This window comes from Bubalus kerabau, chromosome 21 (genome assembly GCF_029407905.1).
Source record: "Bubalus kerabau isolate K-KA32 ecotype Philippines breed swamp buffalo chromosome 21, PCC_UOA_SB_1v2, whole genome shotgun sequence".
Taxonomy (NCBI): domain Eukaryota; kingdom Metazoa; phylum Chordata; class Mammalia; order Artiodactyla; family Bovidae; genus Bubalus; species Bubalus kerabau.
In genome coordinates this window covers 53428334-53451051 of record NC_073644.1, presented here as the reverse complement: position 1 = coordinate 53451051, position 22718 = coordinate 53428334, and the positions used below count along the sequence as shown (strand labels likewise).

General features: G+C 47.6%; 1 protein-coding gene across 3 annotated transcripts; it reads left to right on the top strand.

The window, feature by feature from the left end:
• The first annotated feature begins 268 nt into the window (after positions 1-268).
• Positions 269-21505, top strand: MRO (maestro). 3 transcript variants are annotated; one of them, XM_055558887.1, is made up of 8 exons: positions 269-889; positions 1031-1149; positions 9912-10014; positions 11277-11423; positions 12502-12684; positions 17600-17755; positions 19575-19682; positions 20258-21505. In XM_055558887.1, exons 3-8 carry the CDS (start codon positions 9916-9918, stop codon positions 20309-20311), a joined length of 747 nt encoding a protein of 248 aa, XP_055414862.1. In that variant the 5' UTR covers positions 269-889; positions 1031-1149; positions 9912-9915; the 3' UTR covers positions 20312-21505. The 3 variants fall into 3 exon arrangements, with proteins under 3 accessions (XP_055414862.1, XP_055414860.1, XP_055414861.1); XM_055558885.1 differs by having other exon boundaries at positions 19575-21505; XM_055558886.1 differs by lacking the exon at positions 269-889 and having other exon boundaries at positions 931-1149; positions 19575-21505.
• The last annotated feature ends 1213 nt before the right edge of the window (positions 21506-22718 follow it).

Genomic DNA, 22718 nt, shown 5'->3' with positions numbered 1-22718 from the left:
TGTGGTTGAATTATAACTCTGCCACTAATTAACCATGTGACCTTGAGCAAGGTCATCTCTGTGCCTCAATGTCCCCATGAAAATGAGGATCATAATTAAGAGTACTAACCTAAGAATCAAACAAGATAGTCTACACACTACCTACCCCAATGTTTGGCACTCAGAAATATTCAATAAACATTACCTATTAGCATAACCATAAGCTCCTAGAACTTAAAAAAAAAATAGAACTTTTTCCTTTTTCTCACACATTGCCCGAGTTACCCAACACACACCCAGACAGTAAATAATTATCAACAAATAGATTGATGCACTTGGGTGGAGAGTCCAGGGAAGAAAGAATGATGGAAGGGAGGCTCTTTAATTGCGCGAGTATTTTTTATACACAGGCTTTTTTGTTTGGCTTGGTTTTCCCAATAAATCATTTACATTATTGAAAGTTCAAATCAGTCCTTTCAGGACCTGTTTGCTGGGCAGGAAGGGGCATCAACGGTCAACGCTCTGGCTGGTGGTGCAGCAGTCACGATGAAGCCGCTTGGCCGGGAACACAGTGTCCCGTCCTGAGATTCAAACTGCTCCAACTGGATTAGGGAGGGAAGCGCCGCAGCGGCGGCCGTGAGCGGGGGCTCCCTGGAACCGGTCCACTGAGTGATGCCGCCATCTAGTGACCGCCCTCGGGATCGCGGCTGGGCAGGGCCCTCTCCGCGCAGGCGAAGGAGCCTCAGAATTGCAGTCCTTTCTTTAGAAACTGTGGGTGGGACTCGGAGTGAGGGGCGTATAAGGGGCGAACACAGCACAGAGAGGTGGGAAAACACCTCATCCCGGTCTGGGGAAGGAAAGGGTTCAAGGGGGCTTGTGTCCACCTAGGACAACGTTGTGGTTATCAGAGGTCGGTCCCCTCCCCCACTTCAATCCCATCTAAACTTTGATTTATTTTGTTTTTCCTCATGTGAGTCTCACTTTCCAGCACTCTGCGCTGACCCGTTATCCTGAACAGACCCTGCTTCTCGTTTCCTTTCTCCTATGTTAGGAATTCAGGGCTGGGACAATTGAGCCGAGTCATCCCATCTGGCGGCTACCCCGGGAACAGCAGCTCTGCGCCGTGACCCGGGCTCCGGCTGCACCTGCCGCATCGCCACGTGACCGCAGGTAAGGGCCGGCTGCGGGCTGGGACCACCTGGGCTGCGGCTGGAAGAGGCTACGGTCCGCTTGCATCCCCAGACCTTTCTGGAATGTCACTTGGGTCACCGTATCAGAGAGTTGATATTCCCTTTGTAAAACTGTAGTAGGTGATTTGATGACTTTTTTCTTTTCTTTTCACAAACTATGCCAATCTATGGCCAATAGATTATAGATTATTATATTAAGATCATTGTATTAAGAGCTTTAGATGGGAGTGGGGCTGAAAAGATACTGATGCTTCAAACTCAAGTGTCCCTGTGGTGTGTCCTCACCTGGCCTGCACTCAGGACATCGTCTAGGAGCTGGATACAGGCTTAGAACACAGTTAACGGGAAGTGTAGTTTTGGCATCTTAAACTCCTCTCTGCTAGTAGCTATTTTGAGTTGTTTACGGTCTTCCCCGGTGGTTCAGTGGTCAAGAATCCACCTGCCATGCAGGAGGTGCAGGAGACGCAGGTTCGATCCTTGGGTGGGGAAGATCTTCTGGAGGAGGAAATAGCAGCCCACTCCAGTATCTTTTCCTGGAGAATCCCATTAACAGAGGAGCCTGGCAGGCTATAGTCCATAGCGTCGCAGAGTCCGACATGACTGAAGTGACTAAGCCTGCACACATCGACATAGGTTGTTTATATCACTCTAAACTTCAGTTTCTCCTCTAAAGTAGGCATAAGTAAACCTATCTGTCAATATTATTGTAAAGGTTAAATGAAATAAAACAAAGACTTCTTATTTGAGAGATTGGGAATGGATTTTAGAGAGCTTATGATTAAAGGAGTGAATTATTGATATAAAACATGACATCAAATATTTTACCTTAAAAGGTAGAATTTCCAGTTTTTAGTGTGGGGCCATGGCCTTTTCTTTGAACATAGAATCCTCCAGAGGGTGTTTTTTGAGCTTTTTTGCATAAGCCACATGCATAACACTGCATCTGTGAGCTCTAGGTTGGGTTTCTTTCAATGTAGTGAGAACTTAAAGACATCTGGGAAGACTCAGGTAAAATCACTTTCTGTACGAACATCCCAATTCCAGTAAATCATTCCAGATTATTAACACTGTTTTCAAACTTCTGTCCACCCACACAAATCTTAATTGGACAGCATTTTTTTTTAGCCGCTTCCCCATTGTTGAAACCTCCCAAAATATTCAATTTTGCTTTCACAGAAACAAATCCCTTTCTCATATTTCATCAGTTTCTATAATAGTTAAAATTCATGGTTACAGTAACAAGTACAGCTGTTATAAACTGATTCTTGGTAAGCATACGAGGACTAATGCAGCAGAAGTTAGCAAGGGAGTACGATGGGCCGCAAGCACTGGTAGGTACCATTCACAGAGGGCCTGCAGAATATGGTTAACCTGGCAGGTTGGTTCATAGAGGTCAGCTAAATAGCCTCACCTGCAGTGTATGCTATGCTATGCTAAGTCACTTCAGTCGTGTCCGACTCTGTGTGACCCCCATAGATGGCAGCCCACCAGGCTCCCCCGTCCCTGGGATTCTCCAGGCAAGAACACTGGAGTGGGTTGCCATTTCCTTCTCCAATGCATGAAAGTGAAAAGAGAAAGTGAAGTCGCTCAGTCATGTCCGACTCCTAGCGACCCCATTGACTGGAGCCTACCAGGCTCCTCCGTCCATGGTATTTTCCAGGCAAGAGTACTGGAGTGGGGTGCCATTGCCTTTTCCTCCTGCAGTGTATACAAAGTGCTAAATATAGTGCCTAGCATACACGAGTGTCCAGTAGTGGTAGCTACTAATATTATTGTTATCATTAATAACTTCAGTGTTGGAAGGATTGTTGCAAACCTAACAGTTTCTTTCCCTCATTTAACAGATAAGAATTTTGGTCTCCATAATATAGCTTTTAGTTTTAGTGAGTTAAAAGATTATTGATTATAAACCTAACATTTTCAGTCAGAAGGAATTAAATTTGCAAAGGCATTTGGGAGTCAGCCTAAAGGGCAAAACTCATCTAAGTCACCCCAAATCCATGTCTGTTCAGGAAAACCAGGTAAGAACACAATGGGGCCATGAAGACAAGCTTCAGGGCCGCTGTGATGGTGAAACTGTCCCCATCGGGGGCAAGTCATCAGCACAGAGGGAAGGACTTTCCAGAAGGGGAAGAATTCGTTGAAGAACGTGCACAGGGGTGAACAAAACTCCAAGCAGAGCCTGGCCTTAGGCTCAAGGCATCCAGGTGTCCTCCGGACTGAGCGGACTCAGTCATGCTAGACCAGGCGTCCAGGTCACCCAGCAGAAGAGCCCAATTCTCGTGGCAAAGAACGGCTGTTTGGGGGCCAGTGGGCTTATGGGTGGAGTTATGAACACCTAAGCCTTCAAATCCACACACTCTGTTTCTTCACAGTTTGTTTGTAACATTCCTCTTGGAGATCCTGTCTTGCAGCAGGTGGAGATGATCCTTTTGTTTGATTGGTTTGGGTTGAAAGGACTTAATTTTCGGAGAAGAGGAGGGAGGCAGGCAGCAAGGCAGGTGGGTGGAGGCAAGCCTTTGAGAGGCCACAAGCTCGGGAGACAAAACTCAGGTGAAGGGCCCAGCAGCCTCAAAGTAACTTTTAGATTTGTTGTATTTCTTAAAGCAAACCTTTAATTTAAGAAGAGTATCGAAGAGGTATGTCCAAGTCATGGCCTGTACAGCTTGGCCTGATTTTAATTTTATTTTGAAAGAGAAATTCAATGTGCAGCCTTAGGTGAGTGGAGTTTGCCACTTCTGGAGTTGGTACATTTCCTCCTGAATATTCCGGAGGTTCTTCTATGCCAGCTGTGTGGACTGTCACCAGGCATCTTGTAAACGCCATCAGGTCCTCCGCTCCCTGGGACTCGGATCCCGTAATTATGGAGTGGGCCCGGCACTTCTAACAAGCACTCTGGGGCATTCCGACATAGGAGGCCCAGCCAACACAGTGAGAAATGCTTTGCTTTCCCTGCCCCAAAGATGGAGATGAGCCCTGATACCTCGAGACTAAACGAGATCACAGTTTTTCTCTTGTGCTGGGGAGGTGGGCATTGGTGAGCTACTTAGTGGGGCCCTGTGTTTTTCTAAACACAGCTGAATCCCCCAAGCAGGGTGCTCAACCTCACGTACTTTGCTCTGCTTGAGAGCCTTCCATGGCCTTAAATTCCATTAGATGTGGCTCGTAAGAAATGACAAGGCTGGGACTTCCCTGGTGGTCCAGTGGCTAAGAGTCTGCCTGCCAGTGCAGGGGAAAAGGGTTCGATCCCTGGTCGGGAGGATCCCACTTACCACGGGGCAACTAAGCCTGTATGCCACAACTATTGAGCTTGTGCACCGTGCTCTAAAGCCCGGGAATCAAAACTACTGAAGCCCATGCACCCTAGGGCACTCGAGCCGCAACTGGAGGGTAGGCTCTGCTCGCTGCAACTGGAGAAAACCTGCCTGCAACAACAAAGACCCAGTGTAGCCAGAAATAAATAAATAAATAAAAACTTTAAAAAGAGGTGAGGCCTTTCCCTTCTGAAGCCTGGGGAAGCGGCCTGGGTGGTTAAAGCCCTCAGCTGTGCTGTGCTAATCCTGCAAGAGAGGCCAGAGTGAAGACCAGGGAAGCGGGTTGGCTTTCCTTCCTTCAGGCATGATGGGGAGAAGCTTCAGGCATGATTTTCTTATGCCGCAGAACAGGGACACCAGCTGTTTATTACTGAAGCCTGTGCCCTCCTTGGGGAGTGACCATCGAGAGAACTTTCTTCTTCTAAGCTCTGCATACCCACGGCTCAGCACCCGTCAGCTCTGATCCAGAGCATTCAGCCTGAGGAGTGGCAGGTTCCTTTGATACAAAGGGTTGTGTCCAGAAATTCCCCAGAAAGGAACAACCAAGCATTTTGCCTCAGTGTAAATTTTTAAATCCTTTCATTCTGGAAGGGGATGACATAGTAATACTGTGGTTTCTTTTTTTAAAAGGCTCTGGATCTCAAAGTGTGGTGATGCCTGGACTGGGAACATCCCAGCATCACTTGAGAGCTTGTTACAAATGCAGACTGTTGGGTCCTGCTTCAGGTGTACAGCATCGGAAACCCTGGGGACGGGCTCTGGGAATCTGTGTTTCAACAGATCCTCCAGGTGATTCGGGTGTGCACCTGGGTATGAGAACCACTGGCTCAGTGCGAAGCGTATGGGAATGCCTTTATTCAAGTAACAAAAACCATTTGCTGGGGGACTTCCCTGCTGGTCCAGTGGTTAAGACTCCACTCTTCCAATGCAAGGGGTGTGGGTTTGACCCCTGGTCAGGGAACTAAGATCCCACATGCCATGTTGCAGTAAAAAAAAAAAAAATCTTGCTAGTTAGTGGGAGTGTTCTAGGGGGTTTGGGGGTCCCTCATTGCAGTGGTGAGGAGAGGTGTGCTGTCCAGGGATGAAGAAGCAATAGAGACAGGGGTTACGGGGTGAAGAGGTGTTTTCACGGGTCTCCTGAGTGTCTTCTGACTAAGCATTACTGAAACCAGCTTGGGTTGGGGTAGGGGGGCAAAGATGATGGAGAAGCCAAATCCCTGTGTACCTCCAGGTCATAGAGTCAAATGTTCCGAAGCACGGCTGTTTAACAGAACTGGGTTCTAGCAGTCACCTGCATTAAATAAATTCAAAACTCCAGCAAAACCAGCAGGGCCAACTTGTCCTGACTTGCCCAGGACTTTTCGGCTCTTAGCTGTGAAAGTCCCATGTCCCAGGAAACCCATCAGGGCCATGCCCCAGTGTGTTTTTTTTGCACACCACCAATCTCAGATGGTAAAGCATCTGCCTGCAATGTGGGAGACCCGGGTTCAATCCCCATGTCGGGAAGATCCCCTGGAGAAGGAAATGGCAACCCACTCCAGTACTCTTGCCTAGAAAATTCCATGGATAGAGGAGCCTGGTGGGCTACAGTCCATGGGGTCGCAAAGAGTCGGACACGACTGAGTGACTTCACTCACTCAATCTATTCTCCAGTTCCTTGGCGGGCACTGACTGGGTGCCCCACAATTCACTTCCATTTAGTTCCGTTCAGTTCAACTCAGACATTATCTACTTGGAGATGGCATCAGATCCCACAAGTTAAAGACTCAGTCCCCATACTTTAGAGGCCAATCCCAAGTCCAGGTAATCACCAGTACATATGACCAGCCAGCTGTAGACTGAAGGTTCCCACAGCCCACTCCTTGGGTTCAATTAATTTGCTAGAGCAGCTCATAAAATTCAGAGGAACATTTTACTTCCTGAATCACGGGTTTATTATAAAAGGGTATAACTAAGAAACAGCCAGATGGAAGAGATGCACAGGAAGACGTGGAGAAAGGGCAAGGAGCTTCCCTGCCTCTCCAAGTACACAACCCGCCCTAAAGCTCCTTGTGGTCACTGATCTGGAAGCTCTCCATCCTTTTGGGGTTCTGTGGAGGCCTCTTTTCCTAGGCATGGTTGATCAAATCATTCACCCCTGGTTACTGAACTCAATCTGGAGCCCTTCTCTCCTCCCAGGAGAAGAAGAGGTGAAATAGAAAGTTCCAGCCTTCTGATCACTGGATTGGTTCACCTGACAACCAGCCCCCACCTTCAGATGACTTAGGGCCACCTCATTAGCATAAGAAAAGACGCTTTTATGGTTCTAATCACTTTGGAAATTCCAAGGGTTTTAGGACCTCTGTGCCAGGAATGGGGCCAAGACCAAATATATGTTTCTTCTTATTAATCACAATATCACCAGGGCAAAACAAGATGATTGGTCACTAGTCTATTCAGTAACTGCATATTGGAATTACTTGGTAAGTTTTTTAAAAATACTGATTCCCAGGCCCACCTCCAGAGATGATGGTAGACTTGGTCTGGGGTGTAGACAGGGTGTTAAATGTTTCCAAGTTCCTTAGGTGATTCCAACATGAGTAGGCTTGAGAACCACTGTAGTTACATACCTGTCATTTCTTCTACTAAAAATGTTTTTAAAAACCAAAACAAAGGTTAATGGTTTTGGTGAAGCTGAACCCCTACTGCACACTATACATAAAAATTGACTCAAATGGATGAACAGCTTAAGAGTTAAAACCATAAAAATCTTAGAAAACATAGGGGTAAATATTTGTGACCGGATTTGATAGGGAATTCTTAGATATAACACTGAAAGCCTGAATAACAATGACAACAACAAAAATGGACAGACTTTGTTAAAACTAAAAACTATTGTGCATAAAAAACATTGTCAAGAAAATAAAAAGACAATGTACCAAGTGGGAAAAAGTATTTGTGAATCAAATGTCCAATAAGGGTCTGTGCTGGGCTAAGTTGCTTCAGTCATGTGTGACTCTATGACCCCACGGACTGTAGCCCCACCAGGCTTCTCTGTCCGTGGGATTCTCCAGGCAAGAATCCTGGAGGGGGTTGCCATGCCCTCCACTAGAGGATCTTCCCATCCCAGGGATCGAACCCACATTTCTTAGGTCTCCTACTTTGGCAGGCAGGTTCTTTACCACCAGCGCCATCTGGGAAGCCCTTGATAAGGGTCTAGTATCCAGAGTATGGGGCTCCTCTGGTGGCTCAGCTGGTAAAGAATCCGCCTGCAATATGGGAGACCTGGATCCCTGGAGGAGAACATGGCAACCCATTCCAATATGCTTGCCTGGGGAATCCCCACGGACAGAGGCGCCTGGTGGGCTACAGTCCATGGGGTCACAAAGAGTCAGACACAACTGAGCCACTAAGCATACACACACACATCCAGAATATGTAAAGAACTCTACAACTAATAAACAAAAAGATAGACCAACTCAATTAAAAAACAGGCAAAGGATTTTAATAGACATGGCTCTGAAAAAGGTGTACAAACCACAAATAAACATACTAAAAGATACCAGTAGTCATTTAAAAAGTGCTAATCAAACCCAGAAGGGCAAACCACTTCATACCCACTAGGATGAATGTAATAATAATTTTAAAAAACTGGAAACTAAGCTTTTGGTGATGTGGGAAGATTGGAACTCTTGCATATTACAGCCACTGCAGAAAACAGTTTGGCAGTTCCTCAAAAAGTTAAACATAGAATCACTATGGTGATGGTTTAGTTGCTAAGTCGTGTCCAACTCTTGTGACCCCTGTGGACTGTAGCCCACCAGACTCCGCTGTCCATGGGATTCTCCAGGCAAGAATACTGGAGTGGGTTCCCATTTCCTCCTCCAGGGGATCTCCCTGACCCAGGACTCAAACCTGGGTCTCCCACATTGCTGGTAGATTCTTTACCGACTGAGCTATGAGGGAAGCCCATATAGAATCACTATATGACTCAGCAATCCCACTCCTAGGTATACACCCAAAGAATTAAAGCAAACATTCAAACACTTGTTCACCATTGTTCACAGAAGCGCTATTCGAAGCACCTGGAGGGTGAAGACAACCCACTGTCCATCAAAAGATGAATGGCTAAGCAAGTGTGGCCTATCCATACCATGAAATATTACCTAGATATGAACAGGAATAAAGTACGAGTATGTGCAACAACATGGATAAACCTCAGAAACATCATGCCAAGAGAAAGAAGCCAGACCCTAAAGGCCCTAATATTGTTTGATTCCATTTATATTAAATATCCAGAATAGGTAAATTCGTAGAGACAGTAATGCAATTAATGGTTGCCAGGGACTGGTGGGGGAGGGCAGAATGGTAATTTCTTAATGGGTACGGGATTTTCTTTGATGAAAGCATTTTAGGTTAGGACCAGATAAAGGTGGTGGTTGCACAATGTTATTAAAATAGTTAATTGTATGTTACATGGATTTCATCTAAAAAAAATCAATGGTTCATTGATATACACTCATATACAAATTAAAACTAAATTAAATCTAATTACATAATTAAACTAATCAAATTTAATTTAATATTACAATTAAAGCTAAACTCTCTAGTCAGTCCTTCACAGCTGGCCTTTAACTACTTCCTGTTGCCGTATCTTCTACCACTTCCCTGTTTTATTTGTTATTATTACCTCTCCCGTGTAACTTACTGCATGGAACCCCACTGGAACCTCGATGTGTGCAGTGTGCTTCAGCCTCTCCTTTTAAGCTCCCTCGCGCACAGTGGGGCGTCTCTGCCAGCACTTCCAGTGCATAGTCTTATCTCCTGTAGCTTCCCACTTTGCATCCTTGCTCTCAAAGCGTGGTACTCAGGATTGGCAGCCTTGATGTTACCTGGGAGCTTATAAGAAAGGCAGGAAACCCCACCCCAGACCCACTGAGTCCGAATCCGCATTTTAACAGGTTCCTCTGATAACTCACGTCTGAGAAGCACTGGTTTACTGCAGTGGGTCTCAAACCAGGCTGCAGATCAGAATCACTTTACAAGCTGTATTTATTTATAATGTATTGGGTTGGCCAAAACATTCGGGGTTTTGGCCAGCCCGATATATTTTAAATAATATACACACATGGTAAAATTGCAAGCTGTATATAAACAAAAAACAAAGAGGTTGGCTTACTACCTGGTTCTTCAAGGAATAAGCCCTAACCCACTGCGGGCTTTGACTGAGGGTACACTCCCAGAGGTGGTATCTCACCGTGGTTTTGATCTGTATGTCCCTGATGATTTGTGATGCCGGTGTTGCTCTTTATCTTCTGATGTGATTGGTCCATCTCCTTGGTGACATGTTCCCCAGGACAAACCTCAGGGATGCTGCTTCTTTATAGCTCTACCCTGGCACAGGGCTTTGAGTGTCTGTGGCTCATATGATGATTTGTTCTGTTTTCAGTTCCATGGACCAAACACCGAGAAGAATGCTGGGCCAGCCCCTTTCCAGCCCCACCACCCAGCCCAAGAAGAGAAGCACATCAGTGATGTCTTTCTTTTCCAAGGTCTGAGACAAATTATTATGAACAAATGGCCTGTCTCAGCAGCCACTTTGTGATACGTGTGCTTGTGGGTTCCTTCCATTCCTTCTACTGAGGTGCCTCTTCTGAAAAAAAGTTTGATGGCAGCTCTTAACACGAATGAAATGTTTATAGGATAACAAGAAGATGAGTTGGGAAGAATTTAGCTTGCTGCAAACTTAATGATATAGGATGAACTGCAATGAATATTCAGAAATACTGATGAGCCTTGGTAATCACACAAACGCCAAATAGGGCTGTGGGTCTCATCTCCAGCCCCATCCCACACCCTCTACTAAGGATAATTAGGATCTTGTCTGGATCTTGCCTGAATCTTGCATTCTCTTGGTTCTGACTCCAACACATTGCCATGTCCTGTGATGCCCAGGACAACATGCCCTTCTTGGTGTCAGGGCTCAAAGCCCTAATATCCCATCTCTTGCCCTACAGTTAGAGTTTAGACCCTGAAGTCCAGATTTCTGCATCAGCCACACAGTGCTTTCCAATATGCATTATTTATGCATTTCTTTTCCTAGTCTTCATTGCTCAGATGCTCACAGTCTGGGGTAGGACATCTTTCAGGTGCCCCGAAATGCTTGTCGATGTGCTTTGCTAATTGTGTCAAAGGCTCTTGAGAGGTTGAGTGAAATGAACACTGAGAATTGACCCTGGGATTTAGTCATACTGGGGACAGAGAGTGGGGGAGGGGGTATGGGTGCCATCAGCCTGATGGGAGGAGGTTCAAGAGAGAATGGAGCAGCTGGAGAAAGTGAGTATAGACACGTTTTTCAAGGTTTAGCTACAAGGTGGAGCAGAAAAACAAGGAAGAGCTGTGGGAGGAAGAAGGTCAAGGAAACCCTTCTTTGGGACTTGGGGAACACAGCTTCCCCTGTCCTGTTAAAGAGATTGGGCTTCTCAGATCGCATGAACGCTCCTAAAGCCCCATTGTCTCAGCTCTGTCACATCCACAGCTGCCCAGGCACCCCTCTGTAATCCCCCCAAACCTACCTCAACATAAGCTCTGCATCACTTTTATCCACTCCTTTTTCTCTTCCTCCATTCTTTTCTCAAATATGTAGATTAAACAATATATTCCCAGCAAAAGCCAGGTGTCTTTAGGAGGAGAAAGAAGGAGTAAAATTGAGCAGCAAAACAGGTTTTTCTTACAAGGAGAGATTAGGGTTGGTGATGGGTAGGGTGTGACTCTGAACACTCCCAAATCAATGTATTTTTGACCCACCACCTAGGTCTCTTGGAATCTGAGGCTCCAGAAGCAGGAACCTCTGAAGAATGTGTTTTTCATCTTGGCAGAGACAGCCCGGGACCCCAGTGTTAAAAAGCGTCATATGGTGATGAGAGGCCTGGGAACCATGGCCTGTGAGACCCCGGACAAGGTAGGAAGAGCAGGGGGCGCTCGGCCAGCCCTCGTGGCCTGGAGTCCCCAGGGCTGGGGGTCCACTGCTGTGTAAAGGATCTCCATGGCCTGGCGTTTGTATCTCGCCATTTCCTTGGGCCAGGAGTCCAGGTACAGTTCAGCTGGGTCCTCTGCCCAGGGGCCCGCAAGGCTGCCATCAAGGTCTGGGCCAGACTGCATTCCTTTCTGAAGCTCAGGGTCATCTTCCAAGCTTTGGGAGCTGTTGGAAGAATTCAGTTCTTTCTGGTTGTAGAACTAACATCCCTCTGTCCTTGCCGACTGGCCGTCCCTGGCTCCCAGAGGCCGCCCTCACACAGCACGGCAGCTTTAGTTCTTCATGGTCAGCAGGAGAGTGTCTCCTGCTCCTGTCTGCCACGGGATCTAAGGGAACCATGGGAACGACATCCATCACCACCGTGACCTTTGAGAGGTCAGAAGCTTTCAAAGTCACTGGCTCCTTCCACCCTCAAGGGCAGGAGACTGCACAGAGGCTCATGTGACTCCGTTGGGGTCAGCTCAGGGTCATCATTGCTCAGTATCATCAGCCTTGGGATACAGAACCACAGGCAAGGTTAGCACACGGCTGGACATCACCCTCTGGTGAATTTAATTTTTCTAAGAATTTATGTTTAATAGAAGAATTTAATTTTTCCAAGAATTTATGTTTGTTTAGGAAAAGATGTTTTCCCCACTTCTTCCTTCAGCATCTGTCCACTTCAGTGACCATTTTGTCTCATCCCCTGTCAAAGTCCCCAATAGGCCACAGGTCCCTAGGTCACCCAGCCCACCACCCTCCTTAACATGCCCTCCCCAGCATCACCCACCCACAGGCCAGGCTCCAGACTGCTCTTTCCGTGCTTCCAAGACCGAGCTGGATTCTTGGGTCAGATTAGTGAAAGTGTTTGTTGTTTTGCCGAGAGTTATTGAATCCCGTGCTGAAGAAAGCCACGACCTCTTAGTCCAAGCCCCAGGTTATTGGATGATTAGAAGTGGAGTTGCTTTCCAACACATGTGGAGCGATTGCTGTGCTGCTAATGCTTTCCAAACCTTGCTAACAGGTGAGAAAGTATAAGAAGATTATTCTAGACCTGCTAGTGCATGGTCTCTATGACCCGGTGAGTTCTGAAGTCATCCATGAAAGCATGAAAACCCTGACCATCATCCTGGGCAAGATGCAGGGGAAAGCCCTGGGCTCCTTCTTCATAGACATCACCCTCCAGACCCGGACTCTGCTCGATGACGTAAGTGAGACGACGCGGGAAAATTCCAGGTTCTTAAAGTCAAATGTGAGCCCTGGGTGATGCGCTGCTCAGGAAACAAGGCCTCTGTTATTCTCTAGTTATTAAGAAATTGTGACTCAGCTGGTAAAGAATCCACCCACCATGCGGGAGACCTGGGTTCGATCCCTGGGTTGGGAAGATCCCCTGGAGAAGGGAAAGGCTACTCAGTCCAGTATTCTGGCCTGGAGAATTCCATGGACTGTATAGTCTGTGGGATTGCAAAGAGTCGGACATGACTGAGTGGCTTTCACTTTCAACTTTCTTGTTGAGAGACTGGTACTGTGCTGGAAGTTATGGAAGACATATAAAGGTATGTAGGAGTCCATCACCACCCCTCAAGGAGTGTTCATCGTAATAGGACTGTTAACACACTTAACGATGATGACGTCCACGTGTGTTCAGTGGTTTCTTACAAATGTGATGATCAGCGTAGTCCATGTTTAGTGAGCTCTTACTGTGTGCAGGCCTGTCTCCAGGCAGTTTGCATGGATCGTCTCACCGTCAGGATAACCCGGTGAGGCAGGCGCTGTTATCTTCACTTTATAGAGGAGGAAACCAAGGCCTCGAAAGGTTAGATAGCTTGCCCAGGGATCGTGGAGTGAGTCAGTGGGTATGAAACTAGGCCCTCTGCCCAGGGCCTGCATTTTTTTTTTTCCTGTTTAAAAAAAATTTTTTTTAATTGAATTCTGTTTTTATTGAGGTATAATTGATTTACAATACTAGTTTCAGGTACACAGTGATTCAGTATTTTTACAGTTCATACTCCATTAAAAGTTGTTACAAGATAATGGTTGTAATTCTTGGTACAGTATATCCTTGTTGCTTATCTATTTTATTATTTTAATTTTTAAAATTGATTTTTAATTGGAGGATACTTGCTTTACAATCAGGGCCTGCCCTCTTAACTGCTGGGTGACAAGGCAGGCTGAACAGAAAGTGCATGGACACAGAGTGTGAGGGCTCGGGAGCTGATCAGTTAGCTTACCGTAGTTACACACACACACGCACACACACACGTGCACACACACGCACACGCACACACACACACACACACACACAGCTGATCGGTTAGCTTACCGTAGTTACACACACGCGCACACACACACACACACGCACACACACGCACAGCTGATCAGTTAGCTTACCGTAGTTACACACACGCACACACACACACACACGCACGCACGCACACGCACACACGCACCCACACACACGCACACACGCACGCACGCACACACACGCACGCATCACATGCACGCACGCGCACGCACACACACACAGCTGATCAGTTAGCTTACCGTAGTTACACACACGCACGCACGCACGTGCACACGCACGCACGCATGCACACACGCGCACGCACACACACACACAGCTGATCAGTTAGCTTACTGTAGTTACACACACACACACACACACACAGCTGATCAGTTAGCTTACCGTAGTTACACATACACACACACACACACAGCTGATCAGTTAGCTTACCGTAGTTACACACACACACACACACACCCCTGATCAGTTAGCTTACCATAGTTACACACACACACACACACACACAGCTGATTGGTTAGCTTACTGTAGTTCACACACACACACACACAGCTGATCAGTTAGCTTACCGTAGTTACACACACACACACACACAGCTGATCAGTTAGCTTACCATAGTTACACACACACACACACACACAGCTGATCAGTTAGCTTACCATAGTTCACACACACACACACATATACACACACATGCAAGACCTGTAGAGCAGGGAGCAGACCTTGCATTTACTCACAGAGCATCTTGCATGAGTTCCTCACACCTGATTCCTCAGGAGTAACTCCGTGAGAGCCAGGTGCCTGCACCCCACGGGAGGAAGAGAAACCCGCAAAGTATGGAGCCTGAAGCTTATGAGTAGCTGCTGGGACATTTGCCTCCCCTCCTTCACAGGGAGGCCTGTGCTCGATGTGAACCAGGGCTCTCTGGGGTGGGGAGGGAAGTCTCCGCTCCACCTCCCTGGAGTATTAAGCAGGTATCTCCAGGGAGGTGTCTCTAAGTCTCTCTGGAGGTACCATCTTAATCGCCAGGGCTTGTTTGCCATGCGATCTTGAGGGGTGGGGGTGGGGGCGCAGCATAAGCCTTTGTTCTAGAATTCCAGGCATGAGAGTCCTGAAAGGACTCTTGGGGAAAAAGGGAGGGATTTTTTAAATAGGGCCGGGGATCAGGGCATCAATCCTAATCTATCAGGTCTCTGGAATGTCATTGAACACATGTGGGCGTCAACGTCATCAGTGTGTATATACTAACGGCTCCATTACAGTGAATCCTCCTGGGTGGGGCGGGGGCGGGGGCGGGCAGGTGATGGAATCCTATGTGTGTGTACATGGTGGTCAAAGATGGGCCTTGAAAGAGGGAGGATTCTTTGTGCACATCAGCAACCAGGGTCCCGGCAAACTGGATTTTCTCCAGAGGTGAGGAGCAGTTAGGCGTTAAGGTAGTGTGTGCGGGGGGGCACAGGAGGAGTAGCTGGGGAGGACGAGGACTTCGACTTCGATGAGGAGTAGCCGGGGAGGACTTCGACTTCGAGGAGGAGTAGCTGGGGAGGACTAGGACTTCGAGGAGGGGTGGCCGGGGAGGACGAGGACGAGGACTTTGAGGAGGAGGAGGAGGAACCAGGGAGGATGAGGACTTCGAGGGGGAGTAGCTGGGGAGGACGAGGACTTCGAGGAGGAGGACGAGGACTTCGAGGAGGAGGAGGAGGAACCGGGGAGGACGAGGACTTTGAGGAGGAGGAGCTGGGGAAGACGTAGACTTCGAGGAGGAGGAGGAACCGGGGAGGACGAGGACTTCGAGGGGGAGTAGCCAGGGAGGACGAGGACTTTGAGGAGGAGGAGGAGGAGCTGGGGAGGACAAGGACTTCAAGAAGGAGGAGCCGGGGAGGACGTAGACTTAAAGGAGGAGGAGCCGGGGAGGACGAGCACTTCGAGGAGGAGTAACTGGGGAGAACAAGGACTTGGAGGAGGAGGAGCCGGGGAGGACGTAGACTTTGAGGGGGAGGACGAGGACTTTGAGGGGGAGGAGCCGGGGAGGACGAGGACTTCGAGGGCCTCAGGGGAAACTCCTCAGTCCCCTTTCCAAGCGCATTTGCTTAGGGGGTACTCTGCAGACTCTTCGTGGGAGTGTTGTGTAATGCATAAAACAAACGCTTAAGGACACCAAATCTGAGAGGTGAAAAATGGAGTTCCAAGAAGTTTCTGGCCCCATGTTTCTTGGTTAATGGACTATGAGCTCTTTTTATCAGTTCCATCTTGTGACTAAGGAAAATGAGGCCGTGAGGGTCAAGGAACTTGCCCCAGGTCTGGCTTTAATGAGTAAAGAGGTAACCCATTTTCTCATGCAATCATTTTTTAAAGCTAGGTAGACTGATTTTTGATCAGAGAGCCCTTGTCAAAGTGAAACCTGGGGATACTTGTGGGGAGCTCTTTCTGACAGTTTGTAACTGTCAGAGCATTCTTCCCTGCCTGCCTGTGCTATGTCCCCTTCAGATGACTGTCAGACTCCCGGGGGGACAGACAGCCCCTTACACACCTCTGTACATCTCACAGCATTAGGGTAGTGCTTCAGATGGAGTCAGGACTCCGTGAGCGCCAGCTGAATCGAATTAAACACACACACACACTGGTAGAACAGTGGAGAAAGTGCAACACTAAAGCAATTTCTGTATGTGTTACACGTGCTAAAAATTGTTTCACAAGAGATCAGTGGCATCCAGTCTTGCTGAATGTCTGTGGCCCCCCAGTTCTAGGTGAGGAGGCCCGTCTCAGTCCCGTTCCCTCTGGTTCACCTAGAGCTGGTGAGGATCAGGAAACACTGATATAAAAATTCCTTCACCATGAGTCAGGAGACTGGGTTACCACTCTGGTTCTCTGTTCCCTCATCCTGTGATTCTGGGCAAATCCCTGCTGTCTCCCCACCTGGGCAGGGAAATGTTGACTAGACAGCTTCCTGGGGAGATGGAGAAAGGCCTGAAGCTGCTGACCTGCAGTCAGAGACACACCAGGCAATCAGATCCAGAGCTGGCAGGATGTCAGGAAAGAAACAATGATTTCTGCTGCATGTGGGAGAATTCAGACCAACGTAAAGAGAGATGGCCTGGCAGAAATGCTGGGAATATTAACAGGGAGTGGGTCAAATGAATTATGACACAGCACCACCCCCCAACCCCCCGCCCCACCAAAAACCTCTGTTTGGATTGACATGGAAAAGAGCTCCCAGAGAGACTGATGAAAAATCAAGGTGCCTAACAGTGGAATGGTCCATGTCCATTTGTGTAAAAATGTGGGAAAGGGCTATATAATAATATATATTTTATTTTTTCCTTCTTAATTTTCCGAAGGGCTGCATACAAAATATATGACTTTGTGGAGAGGGAACTTTGGTGGCAGGTGGAGAAGTGTAGGAAGGAGACTTACTCTTTTTTTTTTTTAATAAACCTTTTTGGTTTATTTTGAATTGATCGAACCTGGGTCTCCTGCATTGCAGGCAGATTCTTTACCATCTGAGCCACCAGGGAAGCCCATAATACTTGGTTATTTTGAATTTCAAACCCTGTAAACATCGTCAATCTCCAAAACGTTAAATAATGAAGAAAAGATCTGGGGAGCTGGGAGTAGCCACAGTGATGTCCATGTCTGATGAAGGAGGGCCTCAGTGCAGACTCGGAGGTCTCCTCTCCATCCCCCAGCCCAGCCGGCCGAGTGCTGAGATGGGAGTCAGGGCCCACCTGGAACGTGCAGGGAACAGGGCTGTGCTGTCCCGTGATGCAGCTCTTTGTGGTACTGACCGGGGTTTGTTGTTCTGTTCACGGGGGACCCACAGGAGAATGACAGCCTGAGATACTCGGCCTTTGTCTTGTTTGGGCAACTGGCTGACCTTGCTGGACGGAAGTGGAGGAGCTTCTTCACCCGTCAGGTGAAGCAGACTCAGGACTCCCTCCTGACCCACTTACAGGACAGGAATCCCCAGGTGGCCAAGGTAAGTCTGAGCCTCTCCTGGCAACCAACCGCCTGGAACCGCAGCACCGTTTACGGAGGGAGCAGGGAGGCAGCCCTGCTGAGTCGGGATGCCAAGCCCTCCACTGCGGCCAGTTCCATCATGGAAGCTCAGAGGAGCATCCGTGTGAGTCCTAGAGAAAGTGCCTCTCTGATGGCTACCTGATTCCTCTCTGAGCAGGGGTGTTCTTTTCCATCTGCTCCTGCCCTGCCTGCCTGGTTCCGGCCCCTGTCAATGCCAGATAGAGTCAGGTTAGTGGAGAGAGGGCAGGGAGGTGCTGGCTGACTCTCTGGGGCAGCAGCTCCTCTCGGAGGAGATTCGTTCACGCCCAGCTAGCTTTTGTCAGCACACTTGGTTCAGATTTCCCACCTGGTTCAGATTTGGCTTCTTAGCTTCCTATGAAAAGTGCTGCTGCTGCTGCTGCTAAGTCACTTCAGTCGTGTCCGACTCTATGTGACCCCATAGACGGCAGCCCACCAGATTCCCCGTCCCTGGGATTCTCCAGGCAAGAACACTGGAGTGGGTTGCCATTTCCTCCTCCAATGAGAAGTGTGTTAATTGCTCAGTTGTGTGTGACTCTTTGTCACCCCATGGACTGTAGCCCACCGGGCTATTCTGTCCAAGAGATTCTCCAGGCAAGAATATTGGAGTGGGTTGCCTTTCCCTTCTCTAGGGGATCTTCCCGACCCAGGGATTGAACCCGTGTCTCCTGCATTGCAGGCAGATTCTTTACTGTCTGAGCCACGAAACTTTTGTTTCATTCTTGGAGAAAATGTGTCCTAATGGGATTGGGTGGACCTCAGGGCTGCTTTAGAGCAGGTGAGAGTTTCAAAACCATCAGGAGCAAGTGAAAGTCGCTCAGTCGTGTCTGACTGTTTGTCGGACCCCATAGACTACACAGTCCATGGAATTCTCCAGGCCAGAATACTGGAGTGGGTAGCCTATTCCTTCTCCAGGGGATCTTCCCAACCCAGGGATCGAGCCCAGGTCTCCTGCATTGCAGGTGGATTCTTTACCAACTGAGCTATCAGGGAAGCCCAGCAAAGGGTTCCACTAAATCACTGATCTTCTTTAAGGCGGTGCGTGAGGGAGGGAGAGGGAGAGAGAGAGATTGAGATTGAATTTAGGAATCTAGCACAACTTTTTTAAATAGTTTTTTTTTTAACTTTTTATTTTGTGTTAGGGTATCGCCGATTAACAATGTTGTGATAGTTTCAGGAGAACAGCAAAGGGACTCAGCCATACATATAACATGTATCCCTTCTCCTCCAAACTCCCCTCCCATCCAGGCTGCCACATAACATGGAGCAGAGTTCCCTCTGCTCTACAGTAGGTCCTTGTAGGTTACCCATTTAAATATAGCAATCCAGCACTACTTTTGATGAGACAGGAAGTGTTGTGGTAAACCCAGGCTTTGCCCTCCCCTGCAGGCCCAAGTTATAGACATGGTCATTGCATAAGCATAAATCCTCTCAAAGTTATGTTGCCATCCTGGATGGGAGGAATTTGGTGGAGAATGCATACATGTATATGCATGGCTGAGTCCCTTCTTCGTTCACCTGAAATTATCACAACATAGTTCATCAGTTATACCCCAATACAAAATAAAAAGCTTAACGTTTGAAAAAATAAAAAACATAAGCAGAAATCCTTTAAGATTCAAATTTTCAAACTTTCTGAAAGTGAAGTTCACACTCTCAGTGGTCCCCAGACCACAGATCGGCATATTCCTCCTCCTTGCTTGAGATTATAAAACTCTCTCACGTTTGTGACCATTAGGTGGTAATATTATTTCTCTCAGGCCTGCAAAACAACTTTTCGAGCCTGTTCTCCATACCTGAGACAAAGCAAGGACCACAGCTTCCAGAATGAGGAGGATCAAAGGAACCCTAAGCTCTGCCGGCAGCTGGTGAGTGAGCGAGGGCAGGAGACGTTCTTCCAGTCCCTGCGCAGTCGATGCCGGTGTTAAGGCGGAAGGTGGTCGGCACACCAGGGAGTTGCCCCCATAAAACAACTGTATGTTTCAACTGTAATTGACCCACAACGCAATGTAAATGGCAAAACACCCAGAGGACTGTGCACAGAATGCATTGGCAGTTCCTGTTTAGATCTCTGCGTGTGTGTGTATTAGGTCGCTTAAGTTGTGTCCGACCCCTTGTGACCCCATGGACTGTAGCCCACCAGGCTCCAAGGGGATCCTCCAGGCAAGAATACTGGAGTGGGTTGCCATGCCCTCCTCCAGGGGATCTTCCTGGCCCAGGGATGGAACCTGCGTTACGTCTCCTGCAGTAGCAGGAGGGTTCTTTACCGCTGGCACCACCTGTCTTAGATCTCTGGGTGAATGCCAGTGATGATGCCTCCTCCTCTGAGAACCTGAAAGTTGTTTATCCTCAAGCTCAGCCTTTGATGACCGTCTACTCGTTCTAGAGTCGAGGAGCTTTACTGGATCCTTCCCTCACGTGTCCCTTTGCCAATTTCTTTCAGAGCCACTACCATCCCGAGCTCCTGCAGTTCTTCTATGCAAATAAAATCCTGTAAACACAGAGCGGCAGGGAGGTGGGTCCCGGAGTGAATGGCTGGGGGCTGATAGTCCCCCTCTTTTAACCCTTCGGATGCTCTGTTGCCTCTGGTGATGGCGATAGAAAATGGGATGTTGGGAGAGCAACTGATGGCAAACTTAAGACCGTGGAATTGTATAGTTGCATCGAAAGTAAATTCTAAATAGCGTATGTCTCATTTTCTTCCACACAAGTTTGATGATAAGGTGCGTCCTTTCTTTAAAACATTTAAAGTATATGTGGATTCAGTTATATGCTTTTTCTCAGCATTTTTCTTCTTCAGGCTATCTCTGTCCCCAACCTTGCTTTTTAATTTTTAAGGTTTAGGAGAATATTACCTGAAGTTTTTTTTGTTTTGTTTTGTTTTTTTAAATCTGCTATTGAGCCTTTGCCATTTGCTATTAATACCTTTTTCTGGTGAGACCTATTTAGAGTTGGCCAAGGTACCAAGAAGTTAGTGTGGAGGGCAGTTTCTAGCTGCTCATCATTGTCAACAGCCAGTGTCTCCAAGATCATTCCAAACAAGAGTTAATAAAGAGAAAAAAAATTGATGAAGCATGTGTTGAAAAACCTCAAGGTAATGGTAATGTGTGGAATACTAATAACGAATAATGTGTATTGAGCATGTTTATAGTTCACTGGGTACTAAGCACTTTGCAAATACTATTTAATATTCACAACAAGCTGTGAGAAAGGTGCTATTAGAACCCTCATTTTATAGGTAAGAAAACTAAAGTGAAAGTCCCTCTCTTTGTGACCCCATGGACCGTAGCCCACCAGGCTCCTCTGTCCATGGAGTTCTTCAGGCCAGAATACTGGAGTGGGTAGCCGTTCCCTTCTGTAGGAGATCTTCCCAACCTGGGGACCGAACCCAGGTCTACCCATATTGCAGGCAGATTCTTTACCATCTGAGCCATTAGGGAAGCCCAAGAAAACTAAGGCCCAGGGAAATTAACTTGCCCAAGATTACCCAGTAATTAATCGAAGTGGAATTCAAACCCTGACTATGGGAGCCTACATTCAGTCAGCACACTGCCTTGTTATGGAATAACTGATGGATGGTTAGAAATGTAAAAAAATAAAACTAATTAAAAAAAACTGCCACTGTTGCTCTTCTGTTTGACTCAGTTAACTTTTGTTTTTATGTGTACTGAGTATACATTTTTATTAATCATCTCTTGGCTACTATGTCAGTTTTTTGGTGATCAATCCTAGTTATAAGTGGGGTCACATTGATCTTGCTGCTGCTAAGTCACTTCAGTCGTGTCTGACTCTGTGCGACCCCATAGACGGCAGCCCACCAGGCTGCCTCATCCCTGGGATTCTCCAGGCAAGAACACTGGAGTGGGTTGCCATTTCCTTCTCCAATGCATGAAAGTGAAAAGTGAAAGTGAAGTTGCTCAGTCGTATCAGACTCTTAGTGACCCCATGGATTGCAGCCTACCAGGCTCCTCTGTCCATGAGGTTTTCCAGGCAAGAGTACTGGAGTGGGGTGCCACTGCCTTCTCTGCACATTGATCTTATAATGAGTTAAATTTCACAGTCCCTTTTATAAAAATCTTATAAATTTATAAAAAGCAAAAAGTCTTATAAATCTTATAAGAAGGAAAATCTCACGGTCCCACCCACCTTCCCTCCAGCCAGATGGCTTCTCAGTCTTCTCCTGGAAATCCTGGTATTTACTGCTGATCTTGGCGTTTGGGTCATACCTGGACCAACTACGTCCAGCCTTGAAACTGGAAAACACAAGAAGGCCACAGATGCTGCAGATGGATCGTAATGCCAGTCTGAGCACCAGGGGCTCAGTTTTCTGTCCTAGCTCTCCAAAGACAGGACCACATAACACAGACAAGGGGGTGCGATGTGTCCTGGGAGAGACAGGCTGTGGGAGGGGGCAGAAGGGGCGGCTGGAGCCAGGCACGAGTGGGCTTGCTTTCTTCCTGTCTTGACGCTGGGGTACTTGACAGCAGGAGCTCTAGGGAGTCATCCAGACTCGGGACTGAGCTGGTGAGATGATTCAGAGCTGAGCCCTCTTCCTTCTCAGATGGTGGCCTATTCAACACTAAGCTGCAAGGTTGCTTCAGAATCTACTACGGTTCTAGTCAGTGGTCAGTGACTGCGTGAGAAATGACTGCATTCGAACAGGCGGGGGTGGAGGGGGGCAGGCAGGTCACCCACCCATAAGCACAAACATCTGTGCACTTGAGGCCCCTCGGTTGATTAAAGTTGTGGAAGATGCTGTGGAATGCCTTTAAGATTTGTGGTATATCGTTACTTTGGTGTCCTCCAGTGAATCGGGCCTCCTGTCCTTGGGTGACTCTCTGCCCTCAAATCGAGGCTGGCTTTGGGACCTGCTCTAACCACTGGCATGCGCTGGCAGGGCCACG